This window comes from Phoxinus phoxinus (assembly GCF_949152265.1).
Source record: "Phoxinus phoxinus genome assembly, chromosome: 17".
Classification (NCBI taxonomy): Eukaryota; Metazoa; Chordata; class Actinopteri; order Cypriniformes; family Leuciscidae; genus Phoxinus; species Phoxinus phoxinus.
Window position 1 is genome coordinate 24,957,234 of NC_136892.1, and position 19,806 is coordinate 24,977,039.

Consider the following 19,806-nt stretch of genomic DNA (forward strand, 5'->3'; position numbering starts at 1 on the left):
CAGTTGATGGTTCAGTAATGAGACAAAGGGAATCAGAGACCAGGGTAAAAGCACAAGACCACCACAATGAGGTAGTCCTCCAGGTACACAGGCCACAATGCAGATTTAGTGGGATGGGTTGTGGGACGATTTAAAGATTGCAACGAAGAACCTAGGAGCTTACCTTAATAGTATTAAAGTTGGCCGTTGTTTGAACAGCCAAGCGAACAGACTATATTGAGTTGGAAAATTTGCAAAAGAACAGATAAGAAACACACCAATCAAGAGTATCACCATGTGAATTAAAAGAACCAGACTGTTCTTTTCTTTCTGTAACCACAGTCAACAAACACTGTGGTTAACATACAGGTCAAACAAGACCCTGCATCAAAACTACACATGCATCAATCTCAAAAGATCAAAGATTAGATGATATAATAGATTATGTCTAAAGCATTTGAAATTCAACATGCTATATTACCTTCCATGGAGATGCACTTTTAGAGTCAGCTTCATCCTGTGAAATAAAATAGGAATACAATCAGTTCAACACACAAAAAACATCACATGACATTCTTGTGTTTGTTTCATGCAGATACTCCAACTGTTGTAGAGACAATATGAATGATATAAAATAATAATGACCTTGCCAGGAGCTGAGCCCAGCATCTCTAGTTGCTGATGGTAGGATGAAGGGATGGTGGGAAGAGGGAATGGAGGGATTGGAAGGAGAAAAATAGGCAATGTCACCATATCTATGATGCTCATAAATACAAATAAGCATACTACACTGATGTGTGTATACTCCCACATTTCGATGTAAATGATGATGAGTGGAATGACTAATTTAGAAAAGATCATGATTCACACTACCATTCAAAAGTTTGAAAAAGTTTTTATTTTTTAATACTTTTATTCTGTAAGGATGAGTTAAATTGATCAAAAGTGAGTTGATAGACATTTATAATGTAACAAAAGATTTGTATTTTAAATAAATGCTGTCCTAAACTTTATATTGATCAAATAATCCTGAAAAAGAATGGATTAACCATTCCCAAACTTTTGAACAGTAGTGTACGTATGTGTATGTATAATCAAATTCACTGTGTGTATAAAGTGTTTTCCTCTCACCTGGGCCTGCACAACCGGAGCTTCTTCCGCCATCAGTCCTTCAGACTCCAGCTCAGATGCCACCTTATTTATGTCCCTCAGCCGAGACTCATTTGCTTTCAGATCCTAGTACACAATAAAACAAAAAAAGACAAAACAAAGTTTAGAATTAGGAAATATTTACAAGCCAATGCTAGTGTCCGATGATAAATGTGTCACAGATGTGTAGGAGAAACATACCTTCTGGAAGTCATCAAACTTCTTCTGCAGCACTTCCACTTGCTCCAGGTCAGAGCCAACCTCCTCATTAGTAAGCGCTGACTCCTTCTCATTGATCCACTGCTGCAGTTCGTTCGCCTCACGGAAAAGCATGAACTTCTTGCAGCTCTTCTCCAGCATGTCCTTCCTCTTCTCTCCCAAGTCTTGCAGTGTACCATACCTGATAGAGAAGGAGAGAGGGATTAAGAGAGAAGTCAGAACCTTAAATGCAACTCCCACCTCAACACAGGGACTGAAGCATCTCTCTCTAGGAGAGGAAATGAGAGGTGGAAACACAGACGGGGGTTCAACTACTGACGAGAAATCGGCATAGTCAGCCACTGAAAATGCAGAATGAATTCTAGACACCAATTCTACGAAAGGAAAAAGCTCAGAAGAGATGTGAACTTCTATCCCTTGATGAAATAGAAGAGTTGAGAAGGAATGAGAATTATCTGGACAGAGGGATACATAATAGGAAGGATAGAATGTTAGAGGACCTAAAGTGTGACAGAAATGCCATATGGATGACAGGAATGAGGATGAAGGTTTTGCAACGATTGATCAAAGGCTTCTTTGATCAAAGGAATGACATAGGTTAGGCCTACTCACAGTTCCTCCACCTGCTTCATGCGCATAGATACGCTGCACACCTCCTTGGTGACCACAGTCCTGCCACAGGGCAGGGCAAGCAGACACATGCAAGCATTTAAATGAAGAAAGAAAGAAAATAAAGGAGAAAGAGGAGTAACGAGGGGTCAGAAACATTATTGAGAGTTAGTTTTTAACAGATGCCCTTTTTGAGCTACAGGAAGAATAAAGATGCAAAGATCTTACGAGGCTTTGTGTTAAAAAGATATGATTTTGTTGGAATGTAAGATGTGAGGTAGAAAAGTAAGTACACATACACGTTCACATTAGGGCTTTCAATCGATTAAAATTGTTTAGTGAATTACACGCTATGCGGATTAATTAGTTGAATGAAACTGCAAGTAGCAATTTCCAAAGTTTTCCAGTTTAATATATTTTAAAATGTAATTTATTCCTGTGATGACAAAGCTGAATTTTCAGCAACCTTTACTCCAATCTTCAGTGTCACATGATCCTTTAGAAAATATTCTAATATGCTAATTTGCTGCTCAAGAAACATTTCTTCTTGTCAATGCTGAAAACTATTTTTTTTTTTCAGGATTCTTTCATGAATACCTCCTGATGAATAAGTTATTTACTGTGACTTGATCGATTTAATGCATCCTTGCTGAATAAAATAATTAAATCGTTTTTTAATTTAATTGAAAAAAAATCTTACTGACTTACATTGACAACCCTAATGCATATTAAACATATAGTGAGAAATCTGCCCACAATCATTTGATAAGAAAACTGAAAGCAGAATGACTCTTACTGGTTGTCAATCTGATCCTGTCGCAGAGCGATGCTGCCCTGTTCGTCTAGCAGATTCTCGCGAGAGGAAGATTGAGTCGGGTCCAACTTCTTCACGTACGCCGCGGGAACAAAGCCCTGCCTGTCGTTCACTTCCACTTTCCACCAGTCCTGAGGACAAGATAAATAAATTACTTGAATGAGTTCAAACTGTCATTTAGATCCAAACTTTCATGCTAAGTAACATGTAGCATGCCCTATTAATCACCTTGTTGGTGCTGTTGAGCAGAGTGAGGATGTCGCCCTTCTTCATGGTGACCTCACGTGGACTCTTCTCCTGGTAGTCATACAGAGCAAGAACCAGCTCCTTACCGGTCTCATCATCAGTGGGGGCCACTTGTTGCTGTTGATGAAATCCATGAAAAAGGACCACATTTTCATTTAAATTAAATTAACAAAGGTGCATAGTCTATGTTATTTCCTTTTGGTCAATGTAGTAGTGCTGTTATGTGGTCTTACTCTGCAGCCTTGAGCTTCTTCTTTTAAGGCCTGGATGCTGCTGCCATATGCACTCAGATCAGACATCAGTGCCTCATGCTTCTTCAGCAGAGCCTGTAAATGATAACAATGAGATTTCAGTGCCCATCCATTTTTTTTTTACATAAAACTGCAATATGAGACATTACAAAGCAAATTGATTTTAGTTCTGCCAATTAAATATCTTGTGAATGAAAGATGCTATATGAAACGAACACCAGAACACTAAATGAATTACCTTTTCCCCTTACTTTGCAAGTTTTGCTCAAATAGGAGGTTATAACTAATTTCAGGCCTCTAAACCCAAAAGAGGTCCATTCTAGATAAATTCCAGTCCCCTTCCTCGTTTACCTCTGCAGAGTCCTCGTCTTTGCCATAGTCAGTGCTTCCTACAATGGGCTCCTTCTCTCTCATCCAGGACTCGGCCTCGTTGGCATCAGCAAAGTACTGCTGAGCCTGAAGGGAGTCCTCCAGGTCCTGTCTACGCTGGGTCGCTTTTCCCTTTAGTCCGTCCCAGCGGTTGTGCAGCTCTTGGAGCTTAACTTTCACATCCTCCCCTGCAAAGTGACCTGAAACGGCGGGAAAAAAGCTTTTTTAATTTTCATAAATACTTCAAATGTATTGTTTCTACATTGACTAAAGGGGTTTCATTCTGAAACAAAGCCTAATACAAGTCAATGTCTTATGAAAATGCTAGAAATAAATCCTACCCTCTTCAACCATGGCCTCCCCTTTCTGAGAAACAGCCTTGATTCTGGGCTCATGACCAGAGATTTCTGCCTGCAGAGCCTGGTGTTTCTTCAGAAGGTTCTGGACTCCAATAAGGTCTTTTCCTGAGAGGGTACAAGAAGATCATTGTTATATGAATGTCAACAGTTTATAGTTATTTTAGATAGTCTGTAGAATGCCAACTTCTTTGGACTAAGACCTAATTTCATGTAATTGAATTACACTGACCCCTGTTGGTGGAGGAAGCAATAGGTTCCTTCTCTCGGATCCAGGTCTCCTCATCTTCTACATCCCTGAAAAGTTGCTGAAGGCGCAGAGAGTCTGAAAGCTTCTGTTTACGGGCGGCCATGGGCTCCTTTAGGGCCTCGTAGCGTGCCACCAGAGCCTCTTGTTTCTTGCGGATGTTATCAGCATCAAAATGGCCGGCCTCCTGGAACTGCCTGGCCTGGATGGTAATGCCATCAATACGGTCCTGTCAAGAGGAGAGAAACAAGCTGTCAGTTAAGATGAAGGAAGTTTAGATATTTAGTAAAACTGCCAATGTACAGAATCATACATGTAAGTCTCCATATCTTATATCAGTTTTTTTTTTAAATCATTCAGGCATTGTTACCTGGTGGGCAGCCACATCAGCCTCTAGCAGAGCATGTTTCTTCTGAAGGTTCTGGACGCTGGTCAGGTCTTTTCCAAAGTCATCGGAGGCCAGGTGTCCCTCCACCTCATAAAGCCACAGCTCGATGTCCTCCACATTACGATTGAACTGCTGCTGCTGGTTTGCTTCACGCAACTTAATCCCTACAAAGGTTAAGGATGTGATATCATTAAAAATTTATATTTTTTTACTTGTGTTACATGTTTGCCACAGTTTTGAACTAGAGCAAAAAAAAGTTATGGTTTCATAACACACTGGTAGAACTAAATGAACAGTGGTTGTTACATTAATTGTCAGTCAGATAGTCTCTTCCAGCAATTCTTGTCCATGCTATATTCACACTCTTGAGCATTTTCTCACCTTTGAGCTCAGTTGCCTCTAGAAGTTTCTTCCACTGAGAGCTGACCTCATCCATTCGGGTGGACACCTCGCTGGAGGCATAGTGTTTCCTATCAACCAGCTCCTGGCCTGACTTCTGCAGCGCATCAATGCGGCTCTGATTAGCAGAAAGCTCGGCCTCGAAGGCCTGGTGCTTCTGTACCTTCCCCTGCAGGTTGGATGGGTCCTAAAAAAAAAAAAAAAAAAGAACAGAGATGGGGGGAAAAAGAGGATGAGAGAAAGAAAGAAATATAGAAATATAGACAACTGAATCCAAATGTGCAAAACAACTTCTAGTAGTTCTAGGACAACATACCTTGTAGGCCTCGTCAGTGGCGGTCTTCATCTTCTCATTGATCCAGCTCTTGAGCTCATCAGAGTCCCGGAAGAACTGCTGCAGATGGAAAGAGTCCTCCAGGGCGGCACGGCGAAACTGAGCACGCTCATGAAGAGCGTTGCGTCTGCTCAGCAGCTGAAGTAGAAGAAAAGGTGTTTAAATTATAGTATTACCAGTGATTCAGCACTTCTGTCAGCAATAATTGAGAGGAGGAAAGTGCTTGCGAGGGTGAAATGAAGGACATTTCAGGGTGCTAATCTCCACTTACTGCATCTCTGCGGGTGGCCACATCCTCCTTGGCGTAATGATTGTTCTGGATCAGTTTGGTGGCAAACTCATCCAGGGCCTGTACATTTCAATACAGAATTAGAAACTGTAAGATTTGTAAAATAAATTGTACCAGGCCTTGAATTGTACATCAGACTGTGTGATTTCTTACTGTGATTTTCTCTTCCTGGGCACTGAGGGATTTCTCAAAGTCTTCATGTTTCTTCAGAAGAGCTTCAACGCTGTCCAGAGAGTCACCTAAATCTTCATTCAGCAGGAAAGCCTTGAGGAAGACAGATTGAGACCTTTAAAATCTTTAAAAACTAAATTTTTGTTAAACATTTGAGAGAAAGTGTAATCTTCACAATATAAGATGAATGATTTCTACACAAGTTCATACCTCTTGCTTGCTCATCCAGTTGTCAACCTGCTCGGTGTCCCTGTAAAAGAGCTGCAGGTCCATGCACTGCTCATACTGCTGCCTGCGTAGCTCCCACAGCTCCAGAAGAGACTCTTTTTCTTCAGTGAGTATGCCCAGCTACACAGACGAACACAAAATGGGGGGTCGTTCAGGTGCTGCTCACTTTAGATTTACAAAGGCTTCAATTATGAGTTTGCAAATAGTCTACAAAAACACAGATCTATGGTCAGACACACCTTTTCCTTGACTTCCTCAGAAGCATAATGCCCAGTGTTCAGCAGAGCTTGCCCAGCCTCATCAGTAGATTTGAAACTGTCCTCATGAGCATCAATCTCGCCCTGATAAAACATTATGGACAAAATCAGTCTTTTAATGCCAAGCATCCTAGGTAGAACAACACTGTAAGAGCAGTTACAATAGCAATACTTAATTAGCAAATCACACTCAAATTTGTTTCTATAAATAAATAAAAATGATAGAAAAAAAGGTTGTAGATCCAATTTTCAATCTACACATAATTTTCCCATGTTGCTCTACTTGTTTAGATGTTAGGATAATACCTTATGCTCCTGGTGGCGGTCGAGCAGGGCCTCAGCTCCAGCCACATCGTTGGCCAGCTCGTCTGCGTTAATCAGAGCCTTCATCTCGGTCACCCAGCTGGTCAGATCACGGAAATCTGCAGTGAAGCGCTGCAGCCTAAAAAAATAAACATAAAAAAATCATAAGATCGCAAGCTAACACTGTGTAAACTGAGCTTAACATTAAAATCTCAATTTGAAGCGATCAAAGGCAAAAAGGTGTGTATTAACCCACCTGTAGGAGTCATTGAGGCGAGCGTGTCGCTCAGCCGCCAGGGTACGGATTTGCTCCCAGTTAGTAATGAGTTCGTCTCTTTTCAGGTGGATCTGAGTGGCGTTCTGGGGGTGTGTCTGCTGCAGACGGTCTGCCTCACCACCAAGAGTATTTACCTGAAGACAGGAGAGCATGTCTATATCATACACAAATAATGATTGCACATTGCTTAAACATGGGAGTATAACAGAGAGAGCATTAAAGGAACACTCCGACTTTTTGGGACTTTAGCCTATTCAACTTATCCCCCAGAGTTAGATAAGTCCATACATACCTTTTTCATCTCCGTGCGTGCTATAAGTCTGTTTGACGCACCCACTGCTAGCCTAGCTTAGCACAAAGACTGGATGTAAATGGTTGCAGCTAGCATACTAATCCAAATAAGTGACAAAATAACGCAACTTTGTTTTTTGTACACTCTGTGACTATACAAATCACAACATGTAAATAGGAAAATGTTTGCGTTATTTTATCACTTATTTGGATTAGTATGCTAGCTGCAACCATTCACATCCAGTCTTTGTGCTAAGCTAGGCTAGCGGTGGGTGCGTCAAACAGACTTATAGCACGCACGGAGATGAAAAAGGTATGTGTGGACTTATCTAACTCTGGGGGATAAGTTGAATAGGCTAAAGTCCCAAAAAGTCGGAGTGTTCCTTTAAATTGAATGTAAATAAAAAAACAATGAGAGAATAAATGTATAAATTTTATTTGGCCTGTATTGTGAAATAGAAAAAAAAAGTTTGTGGATAGGCTGAGACTGACCTTGTCCTCCAAGGCTGCCAAGTCTCTTTCCAGCCCTTCGTGTTTCCGGAGCAGGGCTTGAACGCTGGCGAGGTCACGACCAAAATCATCAGACGCCATCAGCTGCTCCTTCTCCTTAATCCAGCTGATTGTCTCATCCACATCCCTGTAGGCCAGAACAGAAAATTTCAGTAATTAAAGACAATTTTTTATAAAAAGTAGTGATTACATCAGGAAATCCCATAGAAAGATTCATAAAATACAGCCGAATACTGTACAAATGTCTTGAAAAACCACAAGTATGAAGATTACTTATATCTATATTAGCATCCACATCAAAGCATAATAACGTTCCATTTACTATAAGCACGTGCTGCAGTTTCATCACCTGCCGTGCAATTTAAATGCTCAAACTTTTTAAAGTATCTGATTGGCTGTCAATGTTTTTATTGTTCGTCATGTGGAAAAAAAAATTCTGAAAGTGGTGTGGACTTCCCTATTCTCAGAAAAATAGAAAGATTATTAAAACTGTATAGTAATCGTCATTGGTGGGAACTTACCGATTGAAACGCTGCACCTCAGCAGCTCCAAACAGCTTGACCTGCCTCTGTTGAGCCAAACCCTTCAGCCTCTGCCAGGCAGCGTTCACCTCCTCCTGCTTCTTCAAGATGAGCTCAGCCTCTGGGTGGTTCTCCTGGGTTAGCTTACCAGCTGCCTGGTTCACCTCGTTCACACGCTCCTCGTGGGCTGCCAGGTCTGTCTGGAACTCCTCAAACTTCTTCTGTAGAACTTCCACATGCTCCAGGTCCTGTCCAAGCTCCTCTGAGGTGGCCATCGCTTCCTGCAAGAAAGTTTTGTCAGTGCGTCTTCAAATATCTTAGGGGAAATTATTTTTCAGAATTGACCAAACACGCCTATAGCACAATATATGACGCATACTGTTGTTTCTCACCTTGTCACTGATCCAGTCCAGAGCATCCTCGCACTCACGGAGATACTGCACCAATTTCTGGGCCTGCAGGAGACGAACTCCCTTCTCTTTGGTCTTCTGCAGCAGCAGGTCCCACAGACGGTGAAGCTCCTCTAGACGGGTCTGAGTTTAAAGAGGGGACAAAAACAGAAAGTTAGGATCAGAACAAAATGCTCTCCTTGTCACACATATTTTTTCTAGGACAGCTCAGATGAAGTCTAGAAATATTGTTTTCTGAAATAGAAAGTCAGCTTGGACTTTAATAGAAAGACTGAGTAAGGAAGTTGAGGTACACTGAAAAAACACTGCACACAGTTCTTTCAAAGGACATGCACTGTTAAAAGAAGCAGAAGAAATTAAAATTACACATGTTTCACCGCACTCAAGCACCTACTTGAATGAAAGCGCCATAATTTACACTTTTTACTATTGGTCGCTGAGAGGTCCGGTAAGGCGTGAAAGACTGATCCATATTGGGATGATGTTAAAAAACTATAAATAACACTTTTCATCATTATGGAAATGTAACATGTGGTATTAAAAAAGAAATAGTCTCTTACTCGGATGGTTTCAGATGCAAAGTGGCTCTCAGATATCATAAGGTTGCCGGTCTCGTCCAGTTTGATAATGGCCCCAGCGTTAGCCTGCACCTCTGCCTCAAAGGCTTGATGTTTCTGGAGCTTTCCCTAAGAGATGGGAAAAAAGAAAGCTCTGTAAGATGAAAATAATGGTAAAGTTGACGCATACTGTGTAGCTCTTAACTTCTCATTTTTAAACAATGTATTTTGTGAAGATGCATTTCTTTAGAGAGCTTTGCAACTCTGTAAGGCCTAATTTCAGCCAACTCCATAATCATCTGCATGTCACAATATGTACTTTTGATAAAAGTCATTGTATGTATGTGTTAAATATGTATTCAAGCTATTATAATCTGATGACTCTACACATAAAATTTACTGTTGATTACAGCAGACACCCAGTCAAGGAATTTACAGCTTAAGGGAGGAGACACTTTGGACTCTGTCATATATATATAACAGCATCTTCTATGATTAGAAGAGTCAGTTTGGAAACTTCTAATTGCTTTTCTCTCACCTGTAGGTTACTAGGGTCCTTGTAGTTCTCATCAGAGGCAATCTGTAGCTTCTCTTGGATCCATTTCTCAAGCTCATCTGCATCTCGACGGAAAAACTGGAACCGATAAGAGTCCTCGAGTTTCTGTCGTCGCACAGTAGACAGCTCCTTGAAGCGACGGTACCGGTCCAGAACCTGCTGTCGGCGCTCCTGGATGTCGTCGGCCGACTCTAGAACTTTGACTCCACTTACATCCATTTTCTAAAAGAGGGCAAAGACTTTGTTAATACATTAATCTCCAAATGCCAAATGTCCATGCCAAATACTTCCACATGAATTTGGGCTTAGCCAGCAAAAAATCTATTTTTGAAAAACCTCAGTGTGGCTATCTGATCAGAAAATAACAAGAGTACAGCAAAAGAGTTCTCTAAAAGAAAAGTTCACAGAACTTTTTTTGATACACTTCAAATGTTGACTACTGTATATTATATGTATGCAAATGAATAAAAAAAAGTACAACACTAAGTCGGTATGAAACACTCACTAGAGGGAGGTACCTAAAACCAAGCGGATATTTTATGAGTTAAAAGACACAACTCTCCCCAGCAATGGCCAACAGCTGAGCACATGGGGGGCCAGGCGGACATTCCTCACGCTTCTGAGCAAACCAGCACAAAGAGAGTGCTGCCATCAGCCCCCCCACTGACTCTGAGCACAACCCCCACCAATCCAAAGCCCAATCCAACTGCATCTGTCCCATACTGTCAGTAGGGTGGGGGCGGTGTGATTTCAGCTGCATTTGAGGGTGGAGGGGATGTTAGTGTCCAGAATGACTGAACCAAAGATGGGTCCCACCCAGGTTACAGCAAATGTCTCTGTAGCTCTTTTTCTACCAATAGCATGAAGCTGGATGATCTAGAACCGTTCCAAATGTTTCCACAGCAGAAAATGCAGCTTTGGTCCAGAGAAACTGGCTCCAACAGCGGCTTGCAAAACTGCTGTTCTTGAACCAGGATCCGTTAATGTTAGAGGTCGGGGGGGATAATCTCAACAGCATCTCATTCTGATGTGAAACAAAACTAGGTTGTTGTTGTCCACTGGAAACATTGGACAATGACTCTATAGTATATTCTCAAAAAAATGTATACTCATAAATAAAGACCATGATGTGTAATGTTTATTTGTAGTTATGTAATAATATGATGATAAAAGCTTTTTAGAGAGGTTCAATCTTGATCTCCAGACTGACTGGATTTATTGGAATGCAGGGTCTCAATCCGTTTAAGAAGTGATAAAAAGCTAACCGAGGACAAAGTGTAGAAGAATTCACCTTCACACACAGGTGTGAACATCTGGAGTCATTCCACACAGATCTGTGAACATTCTTCATCTGTTTCAGTAATAGCACGGCATCATGTTAACCCTTTCTGTGTGTTTTTATTTATTAATTTATTTTAAGGCAAAATGCTATTTTCATGGCAAGTAAACTATAATTTTACTAGAATTACACAACACCACTTAAAACTTAAGACTTTGTAAATTATTACAGAGAAAATTTGATCATACAAATGACACTGCATACCCGTGCTGGTAGAATGTGTGTAGTGATGTCGCCACTCAGCATTGGTCACAGGGCCGGATCGGCACGGAATGGAACGGTTCAGCAATGAGAACGGTTTGGCCCGATGGAGGAAAAGCAGCTAATATGTTCTAAAGTCGCTCGAAATATCAAACTTGTTTTAGCCTATCTCTCCAACTGGATGAAATCAAAGTCTGTGGCCACTGGCCATCATACACAATACGATTTTCTGTGAAATCTGTCAATTCCAACTGCCCAAAATCTTAAGACTGGAGATGAGTTTAAACAACTAGCTCATCCAGACTGAAAATCGGGACAAAAATCTGTGCAAAAGTCATGTATTCCAGTCTTTACAAGACTATTAAAAAAAGCTTCATTCAATTTCTAAATTTGACAAAAGCATTGTTGTGTGACTGCATGTTGTGGATGTTGTCGGGCATCACATGCTAAGATCATTTGAGGGCCGTGTGTGCTCCATTTGCTGAAGCGAATCCATTATAGGACGTGTTTGGGGAGGGTTCAGGCTAATCCAAGGCCAGAGAAACTAACAAAACAGCATTTTTAACAATGTGAAGAGTGGCCAGACTATGGAGTCAGCCATGTAATGCACTGTCAGCCTGGATCAATACAGTCTTTTGTTATGCTGGCCAGAACTGCCATCTTTCCATTATAACCCCCCATGTAGATAGAAGAAAGATGGTGGAACGGGAGGAGAGAGAAGATGCCGGTCATCATGCTAAATATGAAAGAGACAGAAACGGCAAAGGTTTATGAAGAGAATTAACCACAGGAGATCAGCCCAATCAGTGGCTGCTATGTACAAAACATCCGCTTGATATAATGACAGGAGAATAGAAAAGAGAAAGCAGATAAGGAAGTGATTAGCTAATGGCTGATCCATTAGTGAGGTCCTTGACTCAATCATAACTTCAACCCTTCCAGATGAGAAATGTGATGAACGAGCGAAGATCTAATGCACAGCTTGTGCTTTACTGTGGAAACATTGTGTTTTAGTCCAGATCAGCTGGATGCATGCCGCCCTTCCCCCTCCCAGCCTCTCCCAAAACAATCCCATCTCAATGTCCGCTCAGATCAGACAGGAGATTACGACCAGCTCAGCCTGGTTTCAGTCCGACAGCTCTGTGGGGATAGGTGTCACGACCACGGATCTGTACCGTTAAATTAAGCCGGCAACTTGTGCGTTGGAAAACGCAATAGGCCACACCCATGTGCAGATCAAAAGTCAGCAGACGTGCACACTCAACCCGAGATATGCCTTTTAAAACCCATGCAATCTCAGTATTCATTTTGTGACATTGTATTTAAAATACTTAAACATGAAATAAGAGTTACAAAGTTAATAATACACAAACAATGTAATAAAAACTCACTGTAATACAAAGCTACGCGCTCACGAGTGCCTCACTGCAGTCCAGCTGTAGCAACAGATAGCGCTTCTAAATGCGACTGCGTACTAGTGATAACACAAACTCACACGTTCTTCTCCCTCCTCGTTCCTCTCTATCATTTGTCTTAGTCTGTTGCGTCTGAATCAAAATGAATACGGCAGTCCAGCAGCACTCTGGAATGTTCCCCTCTCATTCCCACGAGCTCGATCATTGAGCACAGCACTTCAGTAACTGCCTCTTACATTCCCAACACATGATGACACAGGCAAAGTCCAACCTCTCGCCCTACTGCAATACAGTGGCCATTTATGATTTATGAACAGGCAACCATTACAAGAGCTTTAGAACATGACATGTTGAAAACCATTTCATCTTCTGAGGTTTGTGTAATAAAAAAACAACGACCATCTTTGCTGTTTTACAACCATTATGGTCAGAACCACAACCCAAAAGAAGGAAGTATGAGCAGTCAATGGAATAAAAAAAACAAAAAAAACTATGGGAAGTCAATGGGGTCCATCAACTGTTTGGTTACCGACATTCTTCAAAATGTCGTCTTTTGTGTTCAGCAGAAGAAAGAAATTCATACAGGTTTTGAACAACTTGAGGGTGAGTAAATTATGACAGAATTTTCATCCTTTTCTGGTGAACTATCACTATAAGGATATTCCCACTCCACCCAGACAATCAGGACTCTCTAATAGCGACAAGACTGTTATTCCCATTCTCCTGATAATGAGGTTTTCCTCTGATAGACATTCTTAAGATTCTCTCAGAGAAGAGCTGGGATATTAATAACCACAAGCCTGAAGGTGACACAGATTTCCAAAGCAGTATAGGCTACATATGATAGTAACAATGTGTGAGACTGAACCAATCAGGTAAAACTAGAACATCAAAGTGAGTCAATTATAAAGCCCCGTTCACACCGCCATGGGCACACAGTAATAAAGCGGCATGATCCCATTCATTTTCAATGGAGAGCTGGCGACTCCCGGCGACATGAGCGAGTGACCGTTAGGAGAATTGTAGGCATGTCAAGTGACGCGAATCATGCGACAAAAGTTCAGAAAGTTTATGCAAACGAGCAGCAAATTTTTCAAGTGACAACCAATAGGAATGAAGACTGTCAGTGGAGCTCACGTCATCGTCTCGAGTGCAGACAAGACAGAGTTCTAGAGCGATTTCACTGTTTTATATGATTTGATTTGTGTGGAAAAGAAATTGTCGGCAGTCTCAGTTCACATACAAGGAAAACGCCTGCCGTGCTCGCTTTCTCCTCCATTCAAAAGCGCTCAAAAGCATTGTGTCTGCCGTTGCCAAGCAATCATAAGCCTCGTTCTCATGGACAGATAAATGGATAAATGGATTTCCAGCCCTTGCATGAGGTCTAATACTAGATAAGATATATTTATGGAGATGAGAAAAAACCCCCCCGCCCTGTACAGATATGATTTTCGCCCATCTTTGCTGAGCTTTGAATGTTTTCAAGAATTGGTTGGTTCCTGTCACATGACCTGCTGTGCGCTTGCGGCATTCTAAAAATATGTGAGGTTTTTTTTCATCTTGCTGTGGCATAGTCGTGCCTGGGAAAAATTAGCACGTCACTCGTGTAAAATAAAATGCGTGTAAAATACGAACTTGAGCGTGCAAAAGATGAGATGTGGAACGTCTACTACGTGGAAGTAGTGAGTTTGATTCATACATTGATAGTTTGTGTTAATTGTGTTATCAATATGAAGCAGCGAGCAGTTTAGCACTGCTGTAGTTCATATTACAGTTTCCCCTGTATTATGTTTATTATCAGGGACAAGAAAAATTATTATTTGCCGATTTCTAATGATGTTTAAGTCATTTTTGGCAGTATGAGTGAGTTTAATTCGTTGATCGATCGATCGTTATTAATCTAGTTAATGATTTAATGAACCGAGCACTGCTGTAGTTATCACAACACTCTCTAACAGCAAAATGCTACTTTTAATTCTTTTAAGTCTAATTCCTAGTCAAATTATAATGATAGCTAAGTTTAATATATCATTTGTGATTGCATTTTCTAAATATATGGACAGACGTGCAGTCTACCAATAACATTAGAGCGACAGCACTGGGAACGCCCACCACAAGACTCTTCACAGCACAGAGAATAGCGACATATAGCGACAAAGTTGCTGGTGGTGTGAACAGGGCTTAAGGTAAGACAACAAGATTCTTATCAGATCACAAGATAAAATAAAAAAAATGCAGTTATGTAATAAGACACCCATTTCCTCAAGCATTCATTTTTCATAACACGGATGGATACCATACTCCAAAAACATCAGTGTTCAGCAAGAGTGAAGCACTTATCATTATTAAACTCACTCCCACTATCAATCTGGGAATACTGAGAACTAAGGTCACGCTGAAAGCCTGGAAGTTTCCATGGTAACACATCTGTTTCCGAGGGGGCGCTGACGTCTAAATGGGAGGATGCAGGCCTAAGGAATTTAGAGGAAACGGGTAGGATGTCTCCAAGGATTTAGTTTGGCTAATAGTAACTGTTCGAAGAGTCCAAAAAGCTGAAATAATAGCAGTTGTGCAGGGAGACCCAGAGATATGCCCGTTTTACTTCAGTCCTGTTAACTCGTTTCGAAAATGCTTCTTTATTGATTGAGATTTGAAACCCCGAGAATGATGATGCACTCAAACCGAGCCCGTCCTAAACATGAAATATTTATGATTATAGATAATATTTATGATTATATTGAGCTGCAGGGAGAGAAAAAAGGTTCACTTGCAGCCCATCACAGCTGCCCAGGGATCAAAACATCACACGCAGGCGGATTTCAAGAGATTTAATCCGTGGCAACATGTCAACATCATGCAGAAAACACACCCACTCAAACCATGCAACAAATACACACAACCTATAACAAAACCAGCACTTCCATGCATTAAATATAAAAAAAGCACCCAAAGACCTCACAAATTCATAATATCCTGTTACTTACTTTAAGCCTGGGTTCTATGTGCAATGAAGATGGGTGCGTGAGTGAGTATGCAGAAAACAAAACCTCACTCTCACTGCATTTGTCTAACCATCTCCTCTCCCTCTCGCTGCAGTGCTGACAAAAGCATCAGCGCTGCAGTGACGGCCTCTGTGGGGAGACAGCCAAGGTACAGCCCAACCCATGCGTCTCTCTTTTTGAGAGAATAAGAAGAAAAAAACTTTCACTTTCTTCCTTTCTACACTGACAATGCAAACACTTTACATTTATTTTCTCATTGCTACTACACAGCAAATCAGGGCAAACACAAAGATACCAACACAATCTCATGGCAATTCGTAACTATTTTACATTTTGCCAAATTGGTGGCTAATTTGTGTGATCTCATTCGTACGTTTTCACATAATCTTCTTACGCCCCTGTGACAGGTACGTTTATGGGTGGACCTTCACGCTTGCTTTTTTTCCTAATAATCATACATTTATGGACGATTCACAAATAGTAAAATAGTCACGTATTCCTGTGAGATCAGGTTGGAGATGCAAACTCACATATTTTTACCTTCAGTTTGGGTTTAAGAAACGTGGACATGGTAACAGGTGTCTTGGGGATGGCTACAAGGCGTAATGTAAAACATTATTATTGATTAAGACATTGAGACTGGTTAATAAAAATAGAACCGGGACAAATTCAAAATTCACTGCTTATGTGAGCCAAAGTAGAGCATGCGGTCTTATAGCAGCTCATGCAGCACAATAACACAACACAGACCACAAGAAAGAGACCATCTGATATCAAAGTGACAACGTAGACCACTTCAGGTTTGTGTTACACCAGGATGCAACCTGAAACCAGAACAATAGCACAACACAGAGGCTTTGGTCTATTTTCTATCATGTACAGCCTTACAAGACACCATCCATGTTTAAATATGCACCAATAATGTGATTATTTCCAAAAACCAGAGTATGGACTTAAGCCGCGTTTCCACCGCGGGAACTTTCCCCAGGAACTAGGAACTTTGGGGTGGTACTCGGTGTGTTTACACCGCAGGAACCAGGGTCTAAATGAAGTTCCGGGTAAATATTTCCCCCTCAGAAAGTCCCTGCTCGCGAGGTAGTACTTTTTCAAAGTTCAGGAACTTTCGGGGGTGGGACTTGTGTGCTGAACATGCTGATTGGTTGTGTTCACGCCGCATATTGACTGGAGGACTCCACGCAGCATTCTATTTTAACCGGCATTTTTAAAAATCTATTGCGGTTCGTGGCTTCATGCGCGAGAGTTGTCCGTCTGCAAATATGGAATTTAATTTTTTTTTTTAAACACAGCTGGACCGACGACGAGGTTACGAATTTGTGTAACAGGAAATTTTCTGCGCGTTCGTCCCAGCCATCTCACATTCATGTCCGCAATACATCACAAACACAACTGCAGCACAATTTTAATCTCCTCCATACTTATTATAAATGTGGCGCTCAAAACTGATTACTGTGCGTCGCAGACTGGGAGCAGCAGACGCACGCAGTTTATAATCTTCCCGGTACTTTAGACCGCGGTGTAAACGCAGAAAGCAACCGGTCTGGGGCAAAAAAAGTTCCTGGGAAAAAAGTTCCTGGGACAAATTGTTCCGGGTAATTTCGGTGGAAACGCGGCTTTAATTGCTTTTCACTTTTCACTCCCATTTACATGTAATTTTCATTATTCTGATTATACACACAGATTAGTTCGCCGCCTCTTTGGAATCCGGTTTGGTGGCGCTCCTAAAAATGTCTCCGTTTCAATGTTTTTGATCATCAATATACTACATTTTAATGGTGACGACGTGCAACGTTTTCAACATGAATTCAGTTTCTTAAGCACCCCGGAAATTCACATGCACTATGGTCAGAGTGGAATAAATGTGATTAAAGTGTTTGCATGCCTAAATAAAATAAGAAACGTTTTACTACGATTATGGTTGCTACAATTATGAGCTTAATCGCATCAATTCCATTCGATCAGTCGAAGTATTTTGTTTACATGAGTATAGTTTAAAGTTAATCTAAATATTGCCTAAATGTGAGTGTGTATGATGTAAACTGCATCATTATGATTATGAACACAGAGCTGCTATGAATTTAATAATAAAGTATTGTTCCTGTGGCACCCTTATGACCTGCACAAACTGTCTCTAATAGCCTAGTCATAAGGAAATAAAAAATTATCAGGATTTTTTTTAACATCTTAAACCAAGATCTCTATAATATTGTGGTGTCAAACGACTATTTGCCTAATTTATTTTCAATAAGCAGCACAGACAAAGTACGGGACCCTGACACTTGGGAGGGATCAACCAAAATAGTTACGCAGCTGCACTTGCAATGGCAACACGTCCCAGAGGACACCCCCACCCTTACGGAGACCCTGCGTGTTATGAATTACGTTACGAGTTACGAGACAGGAGACCACACCCTTTGAAAGATTCTCAACAATTTCAGCATGCATGCCATCAGCCTCTGAGGAAACAGGATGGGGAGTGAACACTGATGTTTGTTTCCCCTAGACCGTCTACACGGTTAAACAGAGACCGACAAAAGTGCTAAATTCCAGACCCTGACAGGCAGTGCAAGGTTATTTCATAATGCGTAATTTCACTAAGGCACCAGATCTGAAAACAGAAACTAGGCCTGAAGTTCTGATTAAAGGCAACTAAAAATCTGACTCGAAAAATCATTATTGGAGATTGACCGATATAGCTTTTTATGGCCGATAATAGATTAGTTATGTGCAAATGCCTGATATATATTGGGAACAAATTTTTAACTACTGGGTTTTTTTCTGCTTTTTGGCACAATAATTAATCATTACACCAAAACAAGCAATGCCCAAAATATCAGTAAAAATACAATACTGATCAAACCAATTATTGGTATATCTCTACATATTACAATGAATAAGGGGCCCAGTGTGAAACTGTGAATATTGGACAGCTTATAAGCAATGCATGCTAATGTCTGAACACAAAAAAACATTCATATATTTGGCTTCAGGGGCTTTTTCATAAGCTCAGCAGGGCTGTTGGCATGTCAGCAGTTGGCGTGCATAGTAAGTCACTCACTGCTTCACCATAAAAGTCTATGTGTTCAAAAAGCAATGGTAAAAATCGTTAAAACCTTACAGGCATGTTCAGAGGCTGTAATAGCCTTTTATTTTTCCCCCAAAGAGTTGACATAAGCCAGAAGACAATGAAGTGGAGAATTTAACATTGATAATATAACAAAGACTATGCAAGACTATACTTTGCCTGCTTATATCCATTATAAGTCTTGATTAAGCCTGATATGTGCAGTTTTAAAATAAGTATGACTTTACTTCACAGAATGTATATAGCATACTTCAGTTTATTAATAATAATGTAAACCTTGTTGTTATTAACTGTTTTTCAACATTCATTTCAAAGTAACCATTATCCACTTAAAAACACACAGCTATGGTTAAGTTAAGTATGCAACTGTGTTAATAATAAACAATGTGCATGGTAAGAAGACCATCAGAAAACAATAAAAGCAGAGCCAAAGCCCAGGCCTCATATCAGAGCAATAATCCAATGACAGACCGAGAGAGAAAAGGGCGCTGGGCGGATCCTCTATAGCCTGAATGTGTCTATAAATTTACATTAACCCAATGAAAATACAAAAATTGCGTGCTCTGTATTAGTAGAACAAGATACGTTGTTGAAATAAATGTCTTTCTTTGGAAGAGCATTTGCAATCGGAGGAGGTTGCTGGTTTATTTGCATGCACAAATGCCTTCCATATAAACCCAATTAATATAATTAAATACGGGTTTTATTTAATAATTTAAAACGTCTCTGTAACTTAGTCCTATATATTTAAATGAATCTTGTTGCACATTGCACTGTATCCGTGTATAATGTTTAATTTATAACCTAGCCGTGTATATGGGTTAGCTCTGCGGCTAACGACTCCATTGGGCAGGGCAATGAAAGCTTGTTCTGAGAAAATGTTAACGCGTGATGTTCGCACAACAATGTAATAACACTAGCTGCTATATTTATAACACAATGAAAGAAATGTGCTTGTTCTAGATAACATTAAACAGATGGAAATGGTGGCTAAAACGCCCAGCACGGCCCTCAGC

At 40.6% G+C, this 19,806-nt stretch overlaps 1 protein-coding gene across 9 annotated transcripts in view; it reads right to left on the bottom strand.

Annotated features, from left to right (window-relative positions):
• Window positions 1–19,806, bottom strand: part of sptan1 (spectrin alpha, non-erythrocytic 1) — a 33,076-nt gene that overhangs the window by 13,024 nt on the left and 246 nt on the right. For 4 of the 9 annotated variants that reach the window (XM_079587153.1, XM_079587158.1, XM_079587152.1 and 1 more), the window contains 25 exons: window positions 9,713–9,952; window positions 9,178–9,303; window positions 8,600–8,740; window positions 8,208–8,488; window positions 7,669–7,813; window positions 6,865–7,019; window positions 6,612–6,747; window positions 6,288–6,389; window positions 6,031–6,168; window positions 5,803–5,913; window positions 5,632–5,709; window positions 5,343–5,498; window positions 5,009–5,213; window positions 4,610–4,791; window positions 4,225–4,468; window positions 3,978–4,100; window positions 3,619–3,836; window positions 3,250–3,342; window positions 2,999–3,133; window positions 2,753–2,901; window positions 1,330–1,528; window positions 1,111–1,215; window positions 625–657; window positions 461–496; window positions 164–211 (listed from right to left, as the gene is read on the bottom strand). In XM_079587153.1, the coding sequence (XP_079443279.1) occupies window positions 164–211; window positions 461–496; window positions 625–657; window positions 1,111–1,215; window positions 1,330–1,528; window positions 2,753–2,901; window positions 2,999–3,133; window positions 3,250–3,342; window positions 3,619–3,836; window positions 3,978–4,100; window positions 4,225–4,468; window positions 4,610–4,791; window positions 5,009–5,213; window positions 5,343–5,498; window positions 5,632–5,709; window positions 5,803–5,913; window positions 6,031–6,168; window positions 6,288–6,389; window positions 6,612–6,747; window positions 6,865–7,019; window positions 7,669–7,813; window positions 8,208–8,488; window positions 8,600–8,740; window positions 9,178–9,303; window positions 9,713–9,949 (3,576 nt within the window). In that variant the 5' untranslated portion in view covers window positions 9,950–9,952. Of the gene's footprint in view, window positions 1–163; window positions 212–460; window positions 497–624; window positions 658–1,110; window positions 1,216–1,329; window positions 1,529–2,752; window positions 2,902–2,998; window positions 3,134–3,249; window positions 3,343–3,618; window positions 3,837–3,977; window positions 4,101–4,224; window positions 4,469–4,609; window positions 4,792–5,008; window positions 5,214–5,342; window positions 5,499–5,631; window positions 5,710–5,802; window positions 5,914–6,030; window positions 6,169–6,287; window positions 6,390–6,611; window positions 6,748–6,864; window positions 7,020–7,668; window positions 7,814–8,207; window positions 8,489–8,599; window positions 8,741–9,177; window positions 9,304–9,712; window positions 9,953–12,661; window positions 12,679–15,669; window positions 15,809–16,227; window positions 16,281–19,806 lie in introns of those variants that run through there. The other 5 variants (XM_079587151.1, XM_079587159.1, XM_079587154.1 and 2 more) reach the window with 4 other exon arrangements.